The 26,023-nt window shown below is 36.8% G+C and overlaps 2 protein-coding genes across 3 annotated transcripts in view; one reads left to right on the forward strand and one right to left on the reverse strand.

Annotated features, from left to right (window-relative positions):
* Positions 1 to 1,109: 1,109 nt before the first annotated feature.
* On the reverse strand, positions 1,110 to 11,148 carry LOC140144072 (DET1 homolog). Its single transcript, XM_072165909.1, has 3 exons — positions 11,013 to 11,148; positions 3,749 to 5,274; positions 1,110 to 1,549 (listed from the first exon to the last, which is right to left on the reverse strand). Exons 2-3 carry the CDS (start codon positions 5,233 to 5,235, stop codon positions 1,336 to 1,338), a joined length of 1,701 nt encoding a protein of 566 aa, XP_072022010.1. The 5' UTR covers positions 5,236 to 5,274; positions 11,013 to 11,148; the 3' UTR covers positions 1,110 to 1,335.
* Positions 11,149 to 11,365: 217 nt separating this feature from the next.
* LOC140144065 (heterogeneous nuclear ribonucleoprotein K-like) overlaps positions 11,366 to 26,023 on the forward strand; it is a 202,442-nt gene continuing 187,784 nt past the window's right edge. For both annotated transcript variants that reach the window (XM_072165900.1, XM_072165901.1), the window contains exon 1: positions 11,366 to 11,424. The gene's annotated coding sequence lies outside the window, so the exon portion shown is untranslated. The remainder of the gene's footprint in view (positions 11,425 to 26,023) is intronic.

The raw sequence follows: 26,023 nt of genomic DNA on the forward strand, positions 1-26,023 counted from the left end.
AATACTTTTTCCTTAACTTTTGAAGTTAAGAAAACCAAAATAAAACACCAAAAAAACATTCAAATTAAAACATACGCACAAACTATTGACTATATTCAATGTTTTTATTCTTTGGAAATTACATTCCAATAAGTAACTCATTCAATACTCATTGTGCTTTTGTCTTTCTTAATAGGAGAAAGAGCCCCGGGGGTACTCGGTTCAAATGACCATACAGGGATGTACTGCAAACATACATGTGTCACATTTATGGCCACTTTGGTATATCAATGACTCTTTTGCAAGTCAATTTTTGTATAATGAATAAAAACAAGGGAAGAGGCTATATGGATAGTTAATTTTTTCGTAATTTTGCCAATTTTTAAGAACAATAGCCCAATTTTGCCAAAATATTTGGGACATTGTTAAAACTTCAGCAATTTGCAATAAAATGTGCCAAAATTTTTGACTTTTAGTATAGCGATGGGTCCAAATTTTGATATCAAATTGGAATATGAATTGACAGTGCCCAAAAACTAAAAAAAAGTAAATTTTTAAAATTTGAGCTCTAGGTGAGAAAGAACACTTTATCAGCTGTACATCTTGTTTTTCGATCTTGCTCCTATCAAAATGCTGTAAAGTCAATGAAATTGTTTCAAATCAGCCAACAATTCAAAAACATTTATAATATAATGTGACATTAATATTGCCATTTTGCTGGAGCAGGTCACAAAATAATTACTGGAAGGCGACGAAAATAAACCCACCTAACCACCTATTCTACAGGTCCGATCAACCCAGAATATGCGTTTTGGAGAATTCTTTTTTTAATCTGGCTAAAATCATGCGTTTCTGAGCCAAAATTTAGAAGATGTGTTTGCAAAAAATCTTCTGATTTTTGTTCAGTTTTTGGTGAAATTTAAGTGTAGCTTTAGCCTCTGGGGTAAAAAATGACCAACAGACCGACCCTACTTGAAAGGGACGTCGGCCCATAGAACAGGGTGTTTTTTTCCCTCGCCTAAAAGTGAAATTTTCATGCTACATTTATATTCAAACAGGAAGGGGCACATGTTTTTTGTGAAAATACCAATGCACAAATATATTCCTTTCTTCAGAATTGGCAGAATGCGCAAAAATTTCCACTTCACAGTTGAATGATTTCTGAAATACATAAGTTGTGGTCCCATTTCAAAACAAGAATCATTCCATGGTTTTTATATTTTACCAATATGTCCAATCTACTCCTTCCCAGTTCATTGGCTTGTGGCCACGTACCGCCAGATCTAAGTTCATTGTCATTTGACCTGTGACCTTGTACAGGTTGCCATCAATAATTTGACCTATGACCGGATACAGTTATTTCTTATTTGACCTGTGACCTGGTACAGGTTGATGTCTCACATGGAAATTCACCACATATTCGGTGTTGGTACGTTGCACAGAGATGGCAAAAGGCTCGTAAGGATGGAATGTGAATGCCACTAATTTGCGGGCGATGGGTGGAGATGGACGTCCGACAACCCCAGCATGGATCTTGAACTTGAGAATCCCTGAATCACGAGAATAAAACCTGTAAAGGAGAAATAAAATTGGAAAAGAGAAGAGGTTTTGGATTAAAACAGAACAACACTGTCAAAACATGACACCTCAAACCAAAACTGGTAAAATATAGTGAAGTAGTGTTGCTTTTCATTAAACCTAAAATCTGATGAGTACCAATCATTTTGATACAGCCTGTATTAGTCTGTCCGACTAATACAGGCTGTATCAAAATGATTATAAGGTTAAATAAATAATTTTGTTCATTATACTCTTGGATATTGCATACTGAGAAGATTGAAATGGGCTTAAATTCCATTTAAAATCCACACTACCCCTGTGGAAGATTATGGAAATATAGTGTATAGTGTACCTTCCACAGGGGGAGCATGAATTTCAAATGGAATTAGCTGCACATACCAATTCTATTTTAAACTCACCCTCCCTCTGTGGAAGATTCAAGTTGAATAATCTTTATCAGAGGGTGTATGAAATTCAAATGAAGCTCCCAAATGTGTTCATTCCATTTGAAATTCATATACCCCCTGTAGAAGATGTCCAAAGTCACTCCAGGCGTAGTATGGATTTTAAATGGAATAGCCCAATGTAGGATCTGCATTTCCATCTTCACCAACACAGACCACCTAGTTCCATTTTACAGCATAGATATTGAATGATATCAAAGTTTCTATGTAATAGATAAGCTCTAGTGTCCCAAACCTTGCACTTGTAATGTACACAGGTATTGGATTTGAGGCTTTGGAGATTGAACTAAAACTTAGTTTAAGTGCACTAAAACATGGATGGCATTACAGAGCAACCTGAAACAACAACAATTCTCTATAAGAGGTATTTGATTTCCCCCGGTCTCAGTCTTCTAATAAAACTTTTTTTCTTCAAAATATTGACTGCACAAAAAACCTGAAGGCATTATTCTTGTGCACTGTGCTGTAATTTCTAAAACTAGTTACAATCTAAAGAAATCAGCAAATTGTATCTGTGTAATATTTGTGTATACTGCGCGTAATTGTTTCAAAAATGAGGGGGCGCCATTATGTATCCTCGGCCCCAGGCGACACAACCCCTAACTACGCCACTGGTAAAATATGCCCAAATTAGGCAATTTTTTCCATGTCTTGAGCCCCTGATGTCACCCCTTGGGCATGCACTAGACAAGTCACCTAGTTTTCCTGTTGATAAAGGTGATCTTATATTTTGCCTTCAATTGGGAATATAAACAATCTAACAAATGTACAAACATATAACCATGCATTACATTATACTAGGGATAGTGTATGAAGGGACTGGAAACGGCTTCCACTAATTGTATCATGCGAGTTGCTGGTTTACAAATTATCATTGGTTGAGCATTGAGCAAGCACACACATTACATCCGATTGATAGACCCTGGTACAAATCCCAGCACAGTATCAACATGGTGCGTCGCTCAAATTGCATGATGCAAAAGGGGCCTACATGTTTGCTTATGTAAAAGACTCTAGAAATGCTATCATAAATCATCTGAGAACATTACTTTACAAATTATTTCAGTGTCAAAGTCTGTATAGGAGTTGAAAGCGTATGGTACACATTCCAAGAAATGTTAAAATTTGTTTGTTCTAGCATTCTACATTTCTAAAAAATTATCATATTTTGTTTCCAAAATCCAATGTAAATGATTCTCTATGCCACACAGAAATGATGTTACAAAACTTTTAAGAAAAAATATTAGAATATATACGGTACTGTATTTCGTCAAATAAACACCCCGGGGCGTTACATTTTCCCAAGGGGGGGGGGGCGTTTATTCAAGGTCAATTTTAGAACAATAAAAAAAAGCTAAAATGATGAAATATGAACTAGAAACACTGACTTCTGGCTCACTTCCGGATTTCCAATCCAGATTTTCGCCAATTATTGACGCTATTATCGACCATGTGGGGAACTTAGGTAAGCTTACTACACAAGATGGCATGGAAATATCTGCATTTTTGAAACATCTTGGTTGAAAAAAGTGGCGGGGGGGGGCGTTTATTGGAGGGGGGCGACTATTTGACGAAATACGGTAGCTGCTTTTTGGGTATTATGAAGGGCAACATGAGTAAATAATAAGAAATCAAACATCGCGCAACTTGCATGTAACTGAAGGTCGTAAAAGATAATCCGATAACAAGAGCCATCAATAAGCCGTTTCCAGTCCCTTCATAACCGATTATAATATTATATTTACCTGATAGGATGATCGCTGCAGGCCTTGGGTCTTTCCATTACCGACACCCATTTATCATCATAGCTAAACAGAGACAGATCTAAATATGGACTGCTGCTGTAGGACTGTGAACTAATGGGGAGCTGGGCCAACAGTCTCTTCACCGCCTCGGTGTGCCCACCATACTTAGCATTGATTATGGTGTGTTTGAAGCGTCTCTGAATCTGTCTGGCGTAGATATTGCTGGAAGCTGAGCAGGTGAACTGGGCGGGGGCATGGAGAGTCGCATTGCGGAATAGGTCGCAGAAGTTCTCAAACAATTCCAACAGACCTTCCGACGTATTTTCGAACACTGCGACCACTTTTGTGGATACCATATTGTACACTATGAAGAACGAAGGCTGGGAGTTCGGATCTTGTATCCGCAGCAGGACGACATCTTCGCTAGCGTACTTTATTAAGAGATGGTTCTCGTCCAGTAGCTGCATCTTCCACATTCTAAGCCAGCGGAAGTACTCGTAATATTGGAAGAATTGTCTCATTGCTGTAGGCGTTCCTTTCTGTTGTGCTTTGTTCCACAGAAACACAAGAAGTCGGTGCTTAAGGGAGTTGATGCTTTTGTCGCTGTAAGGTCTGTCAGATGCTGGTTGTGGAGTGGCAAGAATCAATGCATCGTCCTCGTAACAAAATCGTCCGATTGTTCTCACATCTATAAAGCTTCCATCTGGAGTCACTTGAAATATATGGATGGTCTGTTGCTGGACAGATAATACAGCCAGGATATTTTTGTACAGATAAAGGCCTTGATTGTGGGACAAAAAGATCTTGTCACATTTAAAATTTCTTGTGTCGCATAGTATTCCTGCTTGCAGGTCTACTAGATGAAGCGAGTAGTCCTCTAGTGGGGAACGTTGACTTGGCGAGACAGATTCATTATTGCGGTATCTATCGTAGAATGGAGGCATGGGATCTTCGGGTACATATATGGCCGATCCAACAATCACATACCGACCATCGTCCGTAAAAAGGCTACACTCGCGATTAAGATGCTCTCCATCTGGAGCGACGTTGACAGTGTGATGACGAGCGAAGAATCTATGGAAAAGTTGTCCTTTTATGTGCTGCGCTTCTTGATCTATCGCAACATCAGCTGAAGAGTGCTTGGATAAACTCTGCAGCAGGTCTCCAGCTGCTGCAGGGCCTTGGAAGCGGTATATCTCTAAGGAGGTTTGATCTGAAGAAAATGCGATGAAATATTGTCCGTCCGGAGAGAACTTTCTGAGAAAACATGGTGGTTTCTCCACGTTGACTACGGTGAAGTTTGGGAAGATGTTCTGGTGGAAAGTTCGTGCGACATGAAACTGTGTGCCGGGTTTACACCTGTGCGTCTCCCTTTGTCTCAAACGGTAGACAATGTTTTGATTCTGAATCTGGCGGGGTTTGATAGTGTCAGGCAGCTCCACACCATTCAGAACTGCGGAACCGCAGCTTACGTGATCGGTTTTCATTTTCCTGTTGTGTAATTATGAATCTCCAACTGGTAGAACCTGCAGAAAAATGAACAGAAATAAACAAACTTAGTTGAACTTCTTAGAGATGTTCTGGACTTCTTATTTAGAAGCTCTAGCTCTAGACATACAATAAAATTACTTGATCAAGATAGGTAATCTATATTAGGACATCTTGGACTTTATGTCTCCAGACTACATCTATTTCCACTCAGACTACCTTTCCTAAATGCCTATGTTACATTGGTCCAACATTTGTGACATTTTCCTTCATGTCCCCTCACTATCAACAAACCACTTTTCCGATGTTACACTGGTCCAACATTTGTGACACTTTCCTTCTTGTACGTCTCCCTGACTACCTACAAACCACTTTTCCGATGTTACACTGGTCCAATATTTGTGACACTTTCTAAGAGTGACTTCAGTCTTGCAAATCAACAGTCATGGTCTGTACAGATACAATGCCCACTTTTCAAATTGTGTGTCCACTCACATTTAGCGAATTTTCTAAACATTTAAAACACACTTTTAGGCATATTTAAAAATGTTCACAACTTGCATCCTATATAATATATCACAAAGGGTTGCATGATTGTCACAAGGTGGGTACTGTATGCAAAAAGGGTGGAGGTGTAACGTTTTTCTGCATTGTGCAGTTGATAAAATAATGAATCTTCACAACACCTCCTATTGATCTAGTTCATGTATAGCTGATGAATAAGGCTACAAATCACTACAGAGCAATGAGTAGTGGCTGTTTAAATCTGAATTTAGGGTGGAAGAGGAGCATGCATTAGTCCCAGTTCCGGCACTCCGTGTATCCACGGGTACCAGGGACTGTCTTTTGGAATTAGGAGGAGAGCATTAAATAACTCTTCTGGAGCCTTTCAGGAGAGCTGTTTAAGAGAATATAAGGAGAGAATGGTCAACTAAGGAGAGCTAAAAATTGCTCTCATCAGATTTAAGGAGAGCAGTGGACAGCAATCCAGGAAAAAATAGTTGGCACACTTGCACTAAACAATGGAAATGTGTGCCCTATTAAAATTGGAGAGGATAGTGAAACATGCATGCAATATAATGTGAAGTACAGACTCTCCCCTATATCTCACCATTCACCACTCCCCATCTTTCAATGTTGGAGGGTCTTACGGACCTGTTGACAACAAGGCTTGGTCTAACATTGAATTGGGGGAGTGGGGGCAGAGATATACCAAAAGACAGGCAAAGTGTGCCAATCTTTTTTTCCTGGATTGAGGGTATTAGCTAGAAATTCAGGTTTGCCCATCATTTGAATAAATTTGCTTGTCCCAATTCGACCTTTTAAACATTTACCAGACTTCTACATCCCATAACCCATTGGGGGTTCAAAGAGTTCAATTATATGTGCTGCTATAGCCTTAATTTACAAACCTGGTCTACTAAAAAGGTCAATAGACTTTCTAAACACCTACAATTATAATATAGCATCTGTCAAAGGCATTAATTTTGCCCGTCCCAGGAGCAAACTCCCTGTCTAAAATGACAGCCAGACGGGTGGCTAGCTAAGACACTGGCAGTAGAGAGAGATTGCTCTCGCTCTCCTCAAAAGACAGTCCCTGAGGTACTCATGCTCATCGCTGCACTTTGAAAACATCCCCTTCTGCATATCATTTTCGCGAAGTTTTCATGATAAAAATACCCCTATTCTTAGCGATTTCCTGGGGCGATTTCACACTTTTTTGCCCTTCAACAATGTCCCTTTTTTTCTGTAAAACATGAATGATATTTTTAATATCATTAAAATGAGCTTTTTTTTTTTTAAAGCAGCATTTCTCCAGTTTCCAACCCTGAATAACGTAATTTTAGCCTTTAGGGTCTACAACTTTTTACAATTTTTGTAAACAAATTAAAAAAAAAAAATTTTCACAAAAATTGAAAAAAGAGGTGATAGACCTTTAATTACTTGTTATTCAAGATTGGAATGTTTTTTCAAAGCTGGACCAACCGTCGTTTTATCTTTTCAGTTTCTGTTTCCGTAACCGTATCCGTTTTTGTAAGTCATTGTTATTCTGAAGTGGTAGTCTCCCAGGTGTGACCAATCTTTTATTCTAGCCTTTTGTTAGTTACTGAAAATTTGAAGCTCATGAATTTCAGTTTTCGTTTTGGTAAGTTATATTGATTTTTTACATAAAACCTTGAGATGTGTGGTTGGGTGCTAATCTAGACAAAAGAAGAGTCTAAATTTTACGGTCCTAAATTCGCGGGAAATTGTACGGCTTCAATTGACTTGTGTTTGGTGTATATGCACTTACGCATAGACGTAAGTGCCTTGTAAAAATGGTCTTGCATTGAAATATATACTAACCATATTGCCAAGTTATAAGCAGAAGTCTTTCATATTGGCGATGAAACGAGCGTCTAAAATAGTCAAATATCTCCCAATGAGGCGCGTACAAGTGGTGATTTGGTAATCATGTTTTATATTGAAATGCAATAGAATAGAATTGCGACTTGTTTTCTGGTCAGAAAAGGCTTGAAAAACCTTGAAAAATAGCAGATTTTGCACGGTTTTGACTCTGTTCTTTGGAATGGAAAGGTCTTTTTTCATGGACGAAAGGGGTTTGTTGAAGCTTAGTTTGTTACCGATCTTGTAGTATAAAATTTATATTTATATCTTGTAAAAATCCGCCGTCATTTAATTTTTTCTGTTCCCAAGTTTCGTCAAATTTCCTGTGGCATGATCGTTTTTAGTCCATGGCGACCGGCTTCCTCTGCGTATAAATACTCCCGGAGTGTATCATTTATTTTGGACGAAAGCGCCATCGTTTTACTGGCAATCTTAGCCAAATGCTGATATAAAATTCTTTCCAATTGGTTAAAATAAAGCACCGTCTATCGTAACAACCAAAACGAAGCGGCGTAATATCAGCAATTTCCATAGCGTTTGCATGGGTGACAAACTTGGCCACGGGACTCGACTTCCTCCGATCAAAATAACCTTGCTAATGTAGATATATACACAATATTATATGTACAGAAAGCTGAAAATGTGTTTGTTTTCACTGTTGTTTTTAAATGTCATAAAAATAAATTATTGGGGGGCTATGACGAAAGAACAAAAAATATGTTCCACAGTTTCTAACTGTTTCATGATCCAGTAACGCTGTGTGTGCGGAATTTCGTATCGAACAATAGAAATGTTGTTTACATTGCTTTGTGTGTATTGAACAGTAGATGGTGGTCAGAAAAAATCGATAAATGTCCAGTGAATTTACTATACAATTTCACTGAACAAAATTGCCTTGGAGAAATTCATATGGGGAGGGAGGGAGGGAGGGAGGGAGGGAGGGAGGGAGGGAGGGAGGGAAATACTTGAGACTGAACAAGTGAGAGTGGGAGGGGTGAGGAAGAAAGAGAGGAGAGGGAGAGACTGAAAGACTAGAAAGAAAAGAACTCGACAGGAGAGAGTAGGGACTGGGGAGGGAGTGGGGAGACTGATCATGGGGGGGGCAGGAGGAACAAAATAGGGAGATAGACATTGATGGAATGGCGACACTGTGGCCATGCACAAGTGCTTTGGGGTTCGACAGGCTCATAAGCGGACCTTTTTGTGATTTTAGGGCTTATTTCATTTGCAACGTTTTTACAGAAAAAAGTGGACTTTGTCATTCAGATTGGCATGCATTTTGTCAAATTAATGTAGATCAATTTACCAATGTTAAAGACGAGGGCTAGGCCATTAAAAACACTGGTGTTAACATAATCTTTTCTCTTCCGGTTTTATTGACATAAGCAATCACCTCTATTGAAATAAGCTGATTGGTACTACATCTTCTCTGTTCAGAGTTAACAATGAAGTCAGATTACAGTAACTTACTGCATCCCTTGCGTTTTCGTATCTGAACAAAAGACTTACGGAAACTGAAAAGATAAAAAGACCCATAGTTGTACATTTGAATTACTTTTGCTACTATTGAACAGCTAACAATGCAAACTACTGGTACATGATGTAATTCAAGGTCCTTGGCAAACTGGCTTTATCCAGCTTTGAAACAATTTTTTTTGTAGCAGCATTTCTCCGGTTCCAACCTTGAATACTGTAATTTTAAGGTCTATAACTTTTTCAATTTTTGTAAACAAAAAAAACCAAACAAACTATTTTGTGCTTTTGCAGTACCCAGATTGCCAGATTCCTGCCCGAAAATTCAGTCGGGTACCCGAGTACATAATTAACCGTTTGGTGCGAGCATGAAGTGAAAGTGAAAAGGACTTGTGTTTTTGTGAGTTGTTTTCATGGCAACAGACCAGTTGTGAGCAGAGGGTATCGACTAATTTATAAGTTTCCTGTGTAAAGCAGTGGCGTAGCTATGGGTTGTGTTGACTGTACTTCAAAAATACACTCATATACTCTAGGTTCCAGAGTAAAAATAAGTACAGCTTGTCTGTACGCAGTGCGCTAATACTCAAACATATGAGGAAGAAGAAGAAGCATAACAACAACAAAAATTTTTGCCAATTTTAATTTATAGGCAAAGTTTAAATGTTACTTGAGAACTCTGGACCCAAGTGTGTCTCCACACTGAGCGGCCATTTAAGGGGTATTTACACCCCTCGATAAATTTGTGTCTATTTTGCATTTTTCTCAAAACTAATAACACACTGGTAACAAAAGTTATGTGTATTATAGGGGCAAGGAATCCAAGACAAGCGGTTCGTTATTTATGATAAGAAATAAGGTACCGCTAGGATGTACCTCATTTCATATATACTGAACCGCTTGTCTTGAGTTACTGAAATTTCAGTGTAGTAATTGGATCCCTTGCCCCAATAATATACATAACTTTTGTTACCAGTGTGTTATTATTTTTTGAGAAAAATGCAAAAATAGTCACAAATTTACCACAGGGGTGTAGTACCCCCTTAAATAAACTCTAGCTTCGAATTTGCACAAAAATGACATATAAATAGTTATGCATTCGAGGCTAGAGTTTGTTGACATCGTTTTTTGGTATTTTGCATTGCCATTATTCTTATTATATTTTAAATTGCAACACATTGATTGGCTTGTCAAAATACTCTGTTGATGTTTAAAACCTTTTAAAATTTGTATGATAGTTGAGTTGAAGTGCAATTTTAACAACATTTTTGATGTGACTACTGCGGACTGCCCAGTGCCCATCGTGATTGGCTGTGTTTACTAGTCTTTTACTTCCAAACTTTCATGCCATGGTGTCATGCCATCTAGTCCGAATAATCAGACCCAGAACAAAATATTAATTTCTGACATGATCGTGTTCTGGGTCTGAAATGTTTCCATTTGAAATCTTGATGCCAAATTGGACAAAAGAAGCACATGGTCCTACTTCAGTTTTTAAATTCCCTATTCAATTCATGTTGCGTGAATCACTCTATTGTCCATGTCCTTTTGATACTTGAGTATTTGGACAAGCGGAACAGTTTTGACAGGCCCTTTGTCTACCTCTCTGTTTGTAAACAAACAAGGAGGTCGAAATTGTCCTCCTCGGCGTGGCGAATACGAAAGGCAGGGTAATACTATTACATCCAAGGCATTCTAGCGTCTAGACTAGTGCCGTACTATTACTAATAGTACCACTAGTCTAGTACGATGCATGGATGTACAAGAATTAAATAATTTTTCTAAATAACACCCTGGGCGCTGGCCTTATTTTGGAATTCTTGCCCCCCCCCCCCTTCATCATTCTTGCTTGGATTTTGGGTAAGCTTACTGTTACAATAATTTAAACATGATCAATTACAAATAAATCCTTAATTACCATGTGCTTGTTTATCTTTCTTTCATCTTTAATTAAAACTTTCTACCACCGGCTGCCTGAGCTACTTCATTCACCATTTGCAAGAAACATGAAACAACATCCATCACTGACTGCTGCTGAGCCAGACGACCAAAACATGACCATGACCTTTCTGTACATACCAGACCATGTTCCCAGTGACCCATTTTAAGAATTTAGGGTGACAACTATTTTTATTTTAAAAGTTTTGGTATAAATCTCCTCATTGTCATATTAAACATCTTGTGTATTACCGCAATTAATTATATTAATATGTTATTTGAATTTAAACGGTGAATATTTATTTTTGTTAAAAAATTCAGAAGTCAAATATCTGGTTTTTAGGTACGTGGTAACCCACGCGGAATTCGGAAGGGATCCCTTTGTTCGCAAGGTACGTGTTTTTAACATGTTTTCTTTAAAAATGACTCTAAACGTAATACATTTTTGACAAATTAGGGCATGATTTAAAACTTAAGGACACAAGGAATATAATTGAGCTCATTTGAATAATCACACATTGCTTTTCACAAGATACAACAACTAACGAGTCTCGGTGGGCGTAGGGAGCAGAATTCGACAGCCATGACCAAAACAAAAACATTGCCTTGGGCTTGGGGTTGGCCTGATTGTATTATTGTCAGGGTTCGAATTTGGCTGTATCGCATAGAAGTTTGCTCTGTATTTTGAAGTAACTGTTAGTGTTACCCAATTTTGCATAAATTATGCATAAACTGCTACTACGGCTACGCATTAATTCATTTTTGATTTTGCACAACATTTTTAAACAAATTTGTATTTGAAATGTAGTATGTACAAGGAACTTATACGATGTCCTCATTCACAAACTGATACTATCTGTCCATCGTATAAGCCTGTTACCGTACGATAATGTGGTGAAGGAATATTACACAGTCACAGTCATGACAGTCAAGCATGCAAGAATAGGCTCCATCATTTTTTTTTTTTTTGATCCCTCCCAGTCTCCCAAAACATCAAAACATCAAAAGCGTTGCACTTATACTTACTTAAGATTGTCCTTTTTCACATAACGCAGACACTGGCCAACTTGCCTAGAAATGGTCAAATTTTGGCAAGAAATATCTCTGTGTAATCCTATAATAAAGTCCCATATCACATCGTTATCGGCGATCAAGGTTTTTTTTCTTCTGAAGTTTGGTTGGTACCCACCAGCGTCATGCATGTGACGTGACACAGCTAAAATAATCGACCGGGAATCAGGGATCGTTAAAACGTCAACAACTTTCAAAACACAGAAAGCAGTAAACTTAATGGCGAGCGGTCCGAATTTTGAGCCATACAAGTTTACGTGGTGAACTATTTGAAATGGTTATTGCAGCTTCAGTACTGACTACTGTCGATGACTGTTTCACAACATTTGTAAACATCCATGCATCACATATCAACATTCAAAGTCCCTGTGCATTGTAATTTGTATGCTGGGAATTCTTGCACGTGGACGTGGGCGTATTCTTGAGGGCCGTTCGATCGTGCTAAGTTTAAGTAGGCCCAGAGTCTTAGCCAGAAATCAGAAACCACCCGTCCAAGCAGACACCAAAATTTGACCCTCAAATATAAAACAACTTGTCCATACCCATGGAAGGGTCACTTGGGTCAAATATGTCCTGATTTGACCTTTACATGTCACTCTGAATTAGTCTCAAGTTCATATGACCTTAAAATCATCTGTTTTAGAGCTATCACATCTGTAAAATCCATTAAATCCACCCATCTAAAATTAGATTAGGCCGTCTTAAAGACTGGTAGACGCATGGCTGGCTAAGACCTTGAGTAGGCCTACTACAGAGATACATGTAGGCATGATCACAAAATTTTCAAGTACGGTAGGTTTTTTCACATGGAAATTATTTTGTTTAAGGGTAGGGCCTATAATCTTGATTCTTGCAGAATAAATTTGCAGGAATCATTCGATTCTCACAAATCAACTTCTGTGTAAACTACAAACGTTTGCAGGAATCAACTTTGATTCACGCAAATCTGTTTACGAGAATCTTTGCGAGAATCAATTCTCTGATTCACGTCGAAATTCTGACCCTGATCATGAGCACCGGATTTATAAGCCGTCATGATCGCACTGAAACACTGATTACCGTACTGCAAAACTTACCTTGTTGTGAATAAAATCTTCAATAAATACCAGGCCTCCAGAAAATTTTCTGCTGTCTGGGAACTTAATGACAAGTGCTGAAAATTTTCTGTGAAATAACTGAAATAGGCCTATGTGCGCGTAGCGGACATCACGAGCGCGAAGCGCGAACTCCTAACGGCCGGGGTCCAGGGCCCGCTCAAGGGCCCTGGAAGCTCTCAGGGTTTAGATGCTCTCTCGTGCAATCTGAGCCTTATTTTGGAACAGTTTTCTATAAAAATATACATCCTTTTTCACAAAAAAACACAACTTAAAATTTCAAAGTATTACTGTCAAAACTCAAAACAATTTTTTTTTTAAAAACATTTTTTTAGTTAAGGGGGTACTACACCCCTGGCCAGGGGTATTATATGTATATTATAGGGGCAAGGACTACAACTACTGCACTGAAAATTCAGCAACTCAAGGCAAGTAGTTATTGATTTATTGATCAAATATTGGGTTTTCCTCATTTTTACTGTAACTCCAAAATTGTTGTCTGTACTGAAATAATGTTTCCAGTGCAGTAGTTGTAGTCCTTGCCCCTATAATACATATCTTACTTGTCACCAGTGCGTTATAATTTTTGAGAAAAATCCAAAAATTGGCACAAAATTGGTCAGGGTGTAGTACCCCCTTAAGTATTTTGCAACTTTGAAGAACCACTGGACCTATTCTGAAGGGTTAGGATTATTCACAGATAATTTGAAAAAAAAAATGGAAAAAATTACGAAAAATTACAGTTTGTTATCCTTAAAGGGGCATTTCTTGATCCACAGCCTCATCCCCCCACTTTTCCCAAAAAAAGTTGAGATTTTTACACCACTGGATACCTCTGGCTACATAATGTTTATGTACCAAATATTTCTTGCAGATTAATTCGTTTAGCAAAAATATCGCTAAATTTGAATTTCGCTCTGGTGCACCAGAACGAAATTACAACACATTGTCTATGGAGCAGTGTAATACACATAATCATGCATAACTCGCAAACGCAAAATCGGAATCAACTGAAATTTTGGAAATAAGCTTTTTTCGTGGATATCTACTGAAAAATGTCATAAAAAGAGGATGCTAGGATCACGAAATCCTCCTTTAATATGCAAACCATTAACTTGTGTTTACCTCTTCATCTATCACATATTATAAATGCATGGAAAACCAATGCATCTATAATATAAGAAATAAACATTAGTTAAGGGCATACTACACCCATATATTGGTTTGATTGGTCTAAAAAAATATTTTTTCATTTATAGCTAGGCGATATATGCACGGATCATGTGAAATAAAAAAAAATGAAAAAAAAAGAAGGAAAAAAAATGCTTTTACACATTGTAGTAAGTCATTTTAGCCCTATATATTTTTTGTTTACTGTGTATCCTAGTAACTCAGATCTGTGTTTCATAACAAACTATAATTTATTCTTTTCAACATGTTCAAGTAGGGTACATGAATATATACATTAAATCCTTTGTTATACTCTCTATAGAAAATCTATAGTGGTGCATGCAAAATATATAACACTGAATAAATTAAATAAACACTTACACAATGGATGAATAGTCATTAGTCAATTTAATTATATAATGTGTTGTTAGGAGAAGAAAAGGCTATTAGGTCACCGTATGTCAGGTTATAGGTCAATTGGTTCAGGACTTCAGGTCAAATTTAAGCATCAATTTTGAATACACATGTAAGAGTCTATGATATCATAATGAGGAATAATTTTGATATTCTGTCTTTAACTGGATATATATCGAGAAGTGCAAGGTGGATATACTAATATACCTTGGGATGTAAATGGTGAGTACAATTTAGAATGCCTAGTTGACATGGATTTCACAAATAAATATAAAATAGTTACCAAAATCACAAAAGCTAAGCTTACGGAAAACTACCCAATATGGTGGTATAGGTGACAAGAAATACAATTTTTTCAACATTGCTGCAGTATGGTTGTGGTAACCTGTTACCTGGGGCTTAATTATGTTTCAGTGAAATAATGTCATAAGTTAAAAATACAAAATATAGCTCAACATTGAAAATAGAAGCATTTTAACCAGTTCCTTTTTGATAGTTGTGGAGCACCAAGTTCATGAAGTCATAAAAGAAATCAGGAACCACTTATTCCCATTTTACATATCAACTTTATTTCCCTAACGTGTTAGCAACACATATCCAAAATTTTAACGAAATCCGTTGATAGTAAGCTTTCCAAAATGAAGTGAATTTAAATCATCAGTGATGTACCACCTTTTGGCTTCTACTTTTAAAAGCATGTAAGCTACGTTGATACCGATGCCACCAATAAAACGAGAAGATTTGCCCCTTCATTTTGCATACCACTTTGTCCAAATTTTTTTTGTAATTTCTTCACAAAATGCAAAAAAATGCAAAAAAAATCAATGGGTGTAGTACCCCCTTAATGGTTTGCATATACAGGATAACAAACTGTAATTTTTTTCTGATTTTTTTTTCTTTTTTTAAAAATTAACTGTGAATGATCCTGAAGTTTCATAATAGGTCCAGTGGTTCTCCAAGGTCGGCGAAAACTTTGGAAAAAAAAAATTTTAAACAAAAATTTTTTTTTTTTGCAATTTTTTTTTCTGTGATCTCTGTGACCTTTCTGGGAACGCCGTTCACGCGTTACCGCGGTTTTTGGAGGCCTGATAAATACTACAAAATGAAGTACATGTGTGTGTTCCTTTTGAAATAATCAGTTGTGATTTCCTAACTGGAGTTGTGATTTTGGTGAATTTTTTCAGGGCCCGTAAAAAATGAGGGCCCTTAAAGTTTTGATAGCAAGGGCCCAAATGGTTGATGATTTTAATAAGTTCCTACCTGGGATTGACTTATTTTGGTAACTAATTATAAACATCACATCATTGTTCATATTGTTAGGTTATATATGATGACCATATGAAGAAATACATTTGTGCATAGTTTTATGAATATTAATTAGCTAATTTGCATAATTATTTTAACAGGCCCGTAACCAGGATTTTTTTGGGGGGGCTGGTTTAGAAAAAAGTGGACTTTTTTTTTCCAAAATTTTGACCTTTTGGACTAGGGGTAGATTTTGAAAAAGTGGACTTTTTTTCCCGAAAAGGCATTTATAAACCCCTATTTTTGTTTCGCTCGATACACTCCCAAATTGGACTTTTTGGGTCAAAAGGGGGGACTTTTGGGGCATTTTGGAATGGGGGGACAGCTTCCCCCAGCCCCCCAGTTACGGGCCTGAATTAATTAGCTGGAGAAATGCCAAAATATGTAGAGCAAGAAATAAACATCATGATCATGAAGTTCATTAAGGTATCAAATTAAAGCTGTGCATTGAGCCTATTTGTATAGACTTAGAGGGGTAAGGCTATCAACTGTGTCCAAGAATCATGTCATGTGAAATGTCAAGTTTTGTATGGCAGACATTTCAAATTGAAGTATGCAGTTAGTAGGCCTAGAAATCTGTGGCAGTGTGGGCGAATCCATTTGGATTCTCACAAGAAAATTTTGCGAGAATCCTTGATTCGCGCAAATCTACATTCGGCTCCTACTGCACAATGATTGAAAAAAATACTGGTCTCATTTAGTCATCCAAGATGGCGAATCTGGCGAACAAAAGTTCGGCCCGCAACCGATGGCTGTTTTTGCTTTTAAAATGCCCTCACAAATCAGTATTATTGTACAAATTATTAATGATTTACGTAAATGTTACCATAATTCGCCATTTTGGGGGTTCGGTTGTTTAAAAAATGAAGTATAAATAGTCAAACTGGGAGTCAAACTTGGTACATATTTTTTTTCTTTCTGTAAATTTAACTGCCAATGCACTACGCGAATCCATATGGATTCGCCTGGTTGATGTTTTACGAGAATCTTTGCGCGAATCGATTCGTGGATTTGCGTCAGATTTCTGAGCCTGATTAAAAATATGCTCAATGCACAGATCAGGGATTAAAAAGCATATATATATTAATTCCAAATTTCAAGCCAGTAGGGGGTATAGTTTTGCTTCCACATTTTTTTTTTGAAAGTCCAATCCAGTTTTGTAGCAAACTGTGTTAAGTCCACGAACAATGCCCTTGTGGACAGCTTGTAGGCAAGTAGCACGGCATAGGGCTTCCAATAGTTAATCGCCAACGTTCTTGTTTGGTCCTGAGACTAGTAATGAATTTGGTCTGCATAAAAAGTTGTTGTTGTTGTTGTTGTTTTTGTTTTATATTAGTAGGATTAGTTTGTATGGGATTTCTGAAATATTTGATAGATACCTCCAGAAAGACATGAATAGGGTGGGAAGGGGGAGAGGTAGAGGCTGTGATGGTAGAATTAATGTTAGAGGATGGTGGTATAGAGTTAGTTTTTGATATTATTATTTTGTATGATTATCAAAATGTGCTACTAAATTCAAGGTATAAAAAACTTAGGACTTAAAACTTACGACTGTCAATATGAGATTAGGGTGGCAGCATGGGGGGGGAAATATTTGTGATAATGTGTTAAAACAAGTGGATATTTCAGGTCATCACTTATTGTCAGTGAAATGATGTTTATTTAATTCTGAGAAATGCAATTCAACTAAGTTTTGAATTTTGAACTATTTTAAACGTCAATTTTGGTAAAAAATGGGCAGCAGGTGGGGGTTCGAGATGCAAGGTGTTTTGTGGCAAAATTGTGTTTTATAGTAGAGAGAATCACGTTTTGTATGTTTCTAATAAATTTGTTATCTTTTAAGACTAGTTTGAGAAAAATATGGTTAGTTCTGTGTTACAGATACTATGTTTTGTGTCAAAATGTGTTAAGTCCATGCCAGAAATTGCGTTTTGTGTCAAAAGCGTGTTAAGTCCATGCTATTTTTAAAACAAATTAATTCATTTAAAAAATCAAAAGTCTCTAGATTTTAACTTAACATGTTTTTATGGTCCTATTTATGTCGCCTTCACTTCACTGTAATTTTATAGAAATCGAACTTTTTTTCATTGCCATAAAGAAAATTCCTGATTTTCTTCAAAGTGAATCTTGTGGACTTAAGGGGTACTACACCCATTGATTTTTTTTTTTTTTTTTTTGCATTTTGTGAAGAAATTACAATAAAAAATTGGACAAAGTGGTATGCAAAATGAAGGGGCAAATCTTCTCGTTTTATTGGTGGTATCGGTATCAATGTAGCTTACATGCTTTTACAGATAGAAGCCAAAAGGAGGTACATCACTGATGATTTAAATTCACTTCATTTTGGAAAGCTTACTATCAACGGATTTCGTTAAAATTTTGGATATGTGTTGCTAACACATTAGGGAAATAAAGTTGATATGTAAAATGGGAATAAGTGGTTCCTGATTTCTTTTATGACTTCATGAACTTGGTGCTCCACAACTATCAAAAAAGGAACTGGTTAAAATGCTTCTATTTTCAATGTTGAGCTATATTTTGTATTTTTAACTTGCGACATTATTGCACTGAAACTTAATTAAGCCATAGGTAACAGGTTACCACAACCACACTACAGCAATGATGAAAAAAATTGTATTTCTTGTCACCTATACCACCATATTGGGTAGTTTTCCGTAAGCTTAACGTTTGTGATTTTGGTAACTATTTTATATTTATTTGTGAAATCCGTCTCAACTAGGCATTCTAAATTGTACTCACCATTTACATCCCAAGGTATATTAGTATATCCACCATGCACTTCTCGATATATATCCAGTTAAAGACAGAATATCAAAATTATGCCTCATATGATATCACAGACTCTCACATGTGTATTCAAAATTGATGCTTAAATTTGACCTGAACCAATTGACCTATAACCTGACATACGGTGACCTAATAGCCTTTTCTTCTCCTAACAACTAATTACTATGCATCCATTGTATAAGTGTTTATTTAATTTATTCAGTGTTATATCATGGTAGGTATTTTGCATGCACCACTATAGATTTTCTATAGAGAGTATAACAAAGGATTTAATGTATTCTATTCATGTACCCTACTTGAACATTTTGAAAAGAATAAATTATGGTTTGTTATGAAACACAGATCTGAGTTACTAGGTTACAGTAAACAAAAAATATATAGGGTTAAAATGACTTACTAAAATGGTTGAAAGTCACTTTATATGTAGATATATTTTATAAGTTCAGGACATGAGGTGATAAACATATATATGTACTTAATAAATTTGCAAGAAAAAAAAGAAGAGGGGTACTGATGAAAATCGGGGTATTATATCGCCTTAACACGGTTTGGAAATAAGCTCTTCATATACTCATTATGGGTAATTTTTGCATTTTCTGTTGACAGTTTTTCATTTTTTTAAATTTGAACGGAATGTTCAATTTTGATCAAATAAAAAGTAAAAGAAAGCTGAAAGTTTGGGGAATTTCATACGAACACCTCAGAAAATGACATTTTTATCACCCAATCCCAGGTGACCGGGGGGTTATCGTATTGATCATGTAACACCATTTTGATCCACATTAAAATTGCAAATTGGTGTGCATTAATCCAGGTTAAGTCATTTTGGCAGCTGGAAAGCGGGACGACATGGATATTGTGCACCCTTTGAGAATTTTGCCCATACGCCGCTGATAAGTTTTAGAAAGTTGCACATACCCGTACACCACCTTTACACGTGAGTGCCCCCCCCCCCTTGGAGTTAGTCACTTTAAAGTGTATGTTGCTTAAAACTTTGTTCCCCGTTCGTTCAATGTTTTGATGGTTTTCTGCAGTAGGATTGCACACATATGAAGAAGGGAGCCCTCTATATTGAGGAAGGTGGTCATCATAATTTGATACTAGCTAAAAACCTGATCACCACAATCACTATTGAGTATTATTGACCATCAATTTTGCACAGCAATCTACACATTTATAACACAACATTTTATTTTGTTAAACAATTTTGATGGTACAATAATGGCCTGAGGGAAGGTGGGATGGATCTGCCGATCAGAAAAAGGGTCCCTTTTTTAAGTTCCCTGACAGTTCTTTTAAGGGCTTGGATAGTAACGTTTGCACAATATATTTTGGAACCTGAGAGCACATCAGACACATCAAATTGCTTTCTGAATACGAGGAATGTCTTTGATATCAAATAATTTAGATTTTTTGAAATTTGCTATTTTTTAATACAAATTAAATTTTATGGCAAATTATTAAACATTTATTTTTTTGACATTTAAAATTTTTGGGTCTTTTGGGGAATGGAAAGGTTGGGTAATGGACCTCTATCTGGTTGACTAAATAAGCCTGTATAAAGGCAGATGGCTTGATCATGATTCCCAGTGTTGTATAACTTTGGCTTTTTTTACTGTTTGAGTAAGGTACCTGTAACTTAAAATCGAATTCAAAAATGCAGTGTGAATCAGTTGTATTTAGCAATGATTATCCTCCACTTGGTTTGGTAGAATCAGTGTAACCAAAATTGAGCCCATGAAAAAGACAAGGGCAATCTAATAAACAGAACTTTTTTAATAGTTTAAGGGGTACTACACCCTGTCCAATTTTAATGCCTATTTTTATTTTTTTCAAAATTGTAGCACATTGGTAACAAGTAAGATATGTATATTATAGGGCAAGGACTACAACTACTGTACTGAAAATTCAGCAACTCAAAGCAAGTAGTTATTGATTTATTGATCAAATATTGGTTTTCCCTCATTTTTGACTGTAACTCCACAACTGTTGTCTGTGCTGAAATAAAATTTCCAGTGCAGTAGTTGTAGTCATTGCCCTATAATATACATATCTTACTTGTCCCCAATGCGCTATAATTTTTTTTAAAAATGCAAAAATGGGCACAAAATTGGGCAGGGATGTAGTACCCCCTTAAAAGGAGGTTACAAATTTAATGCAAGGAGTTATCATGGTTATATGGTCTTTTGGGGTATTTTTTAGTGGAAAGGCAGACATTGTAACTAAACCAATGGCGGATGTTGTAGTTTGGGTAGCTCGCTGGAGGAATATGCAAATTAAGAGATTGGTGTTTACATATGTGACATCATTTGAAATTCTAAAAATTATTTGTTACAGATTTCAGAAAACTGGATTTAAAAAGAAGTTGTGCTTTTTTACAGTTTTTGCCAAAAATCTGGAAAAAGTGATATTAATTTGTCATGGTGTTTTATAGCACAATTTGCCACAAACAATTAGTTCTCTCCAAAACGTGGGCAACGTTTTGCTTTATTTTCAAAGTCCAGAATAATTGATTAATTTTGCATCTGTTTTTCATCAATATTTGATATATTTTGAGTAGTCCCCACCCAACGGAAATTAAGAAACCTCACCCCACCCCCAGTCCCCCACCCACAGATTTGTTATCATTCATTATACCTCCCAGCATGCCCCACCAACTGTCATGATTGATTTAGAAGCTAGTATTGTATTTTTCTAACAAAATAAAAATCATTTAGTACTTCTCTAACAAAAACAGTCATTTAGTGATGGCAGTGTAAGTCAAGTGCTAATGTCAATTCAGTAGCTAATTTGAGCAGTTTTTAAATTGAGAGGTCAAGTTCACGCCTTCATAAAAGCATTCAAAAAGAAGGAAAAACATGAAAAACAATTTATATTGTTAACTTGCATTGCTATTAAATACTACATGGATATTCAAGTCAACTACCGTACAATTATATTGTATGCTCATATCCAATCTCAAATTTATGGAAATACATCTATTTTATGCTTTAATTGTATGCTTTCCGATTATACAAATTTAATTTGAAAGTAAGATTTGACACAATGGAATAACATAAACTACTTAGTACTAAAATCCCTTTCTCATGAAGCTTTGATTGATCAGCATAAATTTAGATTTTTGTTTAAATACTGCATATTTCACCAGTTCCCTATGAAATTATAACAGTTTGTAGCCGATCGTTGCTGATAGGGGAGAGAGCGAGCTGCGTGATATCTTTCTTAGCAGGAGGAGGGAAAAAAAGATTAAAATTTCATCGGAAAGGTAGCGTTGAATTTTAATAAACTTAATAATGTATAGCATCCACATCTCCCGGTTGTCAACGACATCAAGTGTGTTTTCAAGAATTATTGTATGGCATGCATAATTCAGGTTTGATTCCCCACCAAGCGATGTAATTATCGCCGTGGCGGTATATTGCAAGCCTGGGCTTGCTGTGCATGCAGTGCATGCTGGGTAGTGGGTAGGGACCTGTAAGTAGGGTGTGCGTGCATGCACTGATAGCGGCACGTGGAGAGAGCCCTCAGGAGTTGGGTAGTGGTGTCCATAAATTACATGACGGATTCTTATGTTACAAAACCAAAGATGCTATCATCTTTTGTAAATGGATCAGCTCTTCTTACTAGGATCCCAAACATGCTCATATATCAGGGCGTAGTTCTAAAGCCCAATACATTTGTACATTCATTGAATGAACTTTGAATAAATTGGGTACAAAAACTCATTCCCAACAACTGGAGGTCAGCTATTGAGATGTAGAGGTTACTGAATTGCGCCGGTGGAGGTGAGAGCGTATTGGCTCATAATGTCTGGTGTTGATCGTCACCTCGTGGTGTAATTGCAAGCGGGTTTCAGGGGCAGCACCTACTGACGGAGATTGTCTGTCGGGGGTTTCTGCAACTGCAACCTGTTGGGTTTGGTTGGGGGAAATGAGATGCAGAAATTAGCAACAGGCATAGGGGTGGCGTAGAAATATTGTGCATCAATGCCTAGGGATTAGCCTATTACTGACACTATACGCTTCTTTTAACGGTAGATGAGAGCGGAGTGAAGGAGAGCAAAGAAGATGTTAATTTTGTAGCAATTTTTTTTCCCGCTTCCTGAGAGCAAAATTTCATTAGGTAGATTCTTATCTTTTGGTACTTGAATTATTGGAGGCAATATTTACACTTAGATTGGGGTGTCATTATGCGGAGTTGCGGGGTTTGTTTCTTTGAGTCAATTTGTCATATAAGCCTATTTCTTATGTACATTAAATATATATATCAAGATGTGTTCGCAAGTCTGGCAATAAATGCTCTTGGAATATGCTGCAGAAAATCATGTGTGTGTTGTTGCCACATATTTCCTACATGTATGTGACATTTTCCCCCAAATGATTTTTTTTACTGTGTGTTGATGATGATAAAAACATGGGAGTAGCCAAATCTGGATTAGATATTATTAATAGAAATAATCATTAAACTTTCATTTTGATTATTTGATTGCAAAAAATGTAAAGTTGTCATAAAAGCTAAAACCCTTTTAGCTTTTATGACAATTTTACATTTTTTGAAATCAAAATGAAAGTTTAATGATAATTTCTATAATATCTAATGGGCTATGCCATTTGAATACCATACCCCCGTCCCCCCCCTTGAGGAAGAGTTTGGAATTCCAACCAAATGCAACAGGTTTAGCCATTACACATCAAAACAGTGGAAAAAGGTGTGGAAGATTTTGGAATTTCAAACGAAATTTCCAAAATAGGCTCAAAGTGGTATAAAATCCCACCGGATATCATCATTTTACAATGAATGATTTCAGCTAAACACAGCATATTGCATTTGCTTTTGGAATTGAGACCTGTTTCTCCCAGCATTTTCCATCTTATCTTTCAAATGGAATAGACCAATGGAAGTAGTGGTCAGGCATGAAAACCCCTGTCACCTACCACCATACCCCAAGGTGATGCTGACTGGGCAAACCTCACGAGTTGATGGTTGGTTGGTGAAATAAACCCCATGATTTTTTATTTTGCTCACACGAAAACCATTTTAAGGGAAATTTAGGATAGAAATTTTAATCGAAGCATAAAATAGAACTTGGTTAACATGTTGGATTTCAAGTAACATTGGAAACATCATGGATGAGGATTGAGGATAGCTATATACATTGTGACTGTACGTACAAAATACTGCTGAGTACTTAATACCAGGACTTTATATGCCCTTACAAGTATTTGTTGAAGACTACTTGCATTGGAGGGGGACAAGCCGCTTCGAGTCACGATGAAGGGGGATGCCGTGAGCGGAGCCCCTTTGACAGACACGACATCGAGCCATGAAGCCCATGGCTATGCCTATATAAGATACATGTAGCCATGTATGACATTTATAGTAACGAAAACATCCAGATGGGGGGGGTCCAACAACATATGCCCTTTGTACACTAAAAGCTTATTTTAAAAGAGGGGTAAACAGATAAAATAATTTTGCCCCCCCCCCCCATTCCCTCATCTAAAATGTACAAGATTCACTAGGATCCAAAACATTCTCATCTATTAGTGCACAGTTCTTTAGCTCCAATACATTTGTACATTCATTGAATGACCTTTGAAAATTTGGGTACAAAAATTCATACTCGGGCAACTTAAGGTCAAATTTCGCATTATGATTGTTAAATTGAGGTTATTGGACTATGGCATTGGGATGAGGCCATTGTGGTTCATAGTGATTGCAATTTTCAGTTAAACTATTCAAACTATTAACTCACTGTCGCTGGACATGTCTTGTTTTTTTTCATATGAAATGTTGAAGAGTGGAATGGAATTTGCAGAAATGTTTGCTCACCCAGTGCATTGGAACTTGTAATGACATGTCAAGGAGTTTGCAGACGCAATGTAATCAAAATTGAAGTGACCGAATCAAGCGAAAAAATATGAGGAACGGTTAGGTAGTTGCATTTAAAAGTTGTCTGAAAAATGTTTTGACGCATTGTCAGTGAAATGCTTTGACCCGAAGTAACATGAAATTTTTATGTTTCCAGTGAAAACTAAAAATGGAAAATAGATGTGACCCGGTGTGTCCTGTTGGCTCTTCCAGTTGAAATCCATACACCCCCTGAGGAAAACACAACCTTCATCTCCCACACAAGGGGGGTAGGCATCATATGGAGTGACCCATTCAGGTAACCACCATTTGAAATTCATACTCCACTTGTGTATGGATTTTAACTGGAATAGCACATTGTTGCACACATGTGGAACCAGCAAGACCTCTGGGCAGCTCAGCTCTCATCCATCTCACAAGCTCCATCGTTTCTTTACCTTCTTTGATCCATGCGTGGGCGGATTGAAGATTCTATAAAACAAATCACACAAGTTTAGAACCATTTTTCACAGAATTGAGTCTAGATGCAGTTATGAAGACAAAAATGAATGTCCTCATTTCAAACTGTCAGGTCACAATTTATAATGATGAATTATGCTAATTGACTTCAGCGCGATTTCGTTATTTGCGCAGAAAATTGCGGTTTTTGATGTCCGTTGAGTTTATTTTGTATGTGTTTTTTGATGACATGTCCATTGCACTTATCACAAAAAAATTGGAGGGAAGCTTAAAACCGGTCGAAAATCGTGCGAAATAGGTCTCATTTTCTAGGTTCAAATTCCGTATTATAGTAAGTGTTATTTAAATTATAATTTTTGCATCAAAATGTAAGTTTACAGATGAATATAATTACTGATAAATCATGACAACACATGGTGACATGGGGCCGCCATTTTGAATTTCAACCCTGAAGTTGAACCAGAAGTCGAACTTTGTAATGAATCGGAAGTGAGATGAATATTATATTTTTTTTGTCTATTTTTAAGATCATATTTTCTGGAAAACAAAGAGGGTGTTGTTTGCTGTCATAAATCGCGCAAAAGTCGGGTCCTTGGATCAAGCGCCCTTTGCACGAGCACTACTACTCTCCCTGCTAAATGTATCATGAGAGTTCATCACGATCTCTTTAAAGATAACATTCTCAAGTATTTGCACATTTTGATTGCATTGTGGTTAATGATTACTGAAACCAACGTGGTCAAAAGTCTGTCTAGGCCTTGTTTTATTGATGGATCGTTGAATACACTCTTGTAGTCAT

The sequence above is a fragment of the Amphiura filiformis genome, unplaced genomic scaffold (genome assembly GCF_039555335.1).
Source record: "Amphiura filiformis unplaced genomic scaffold, Afil_fr2py scaffold_38, whole genome shotgun sequence".
In the NCBI taxonomy this organism is placed as follows: domain Eukaryota; kingdom Metazoa; phylum Echinodermata; class Ophiuroidea; order Amphilepidida; family Amphiuridae; genus Amphiura; species Amphiura filiformis.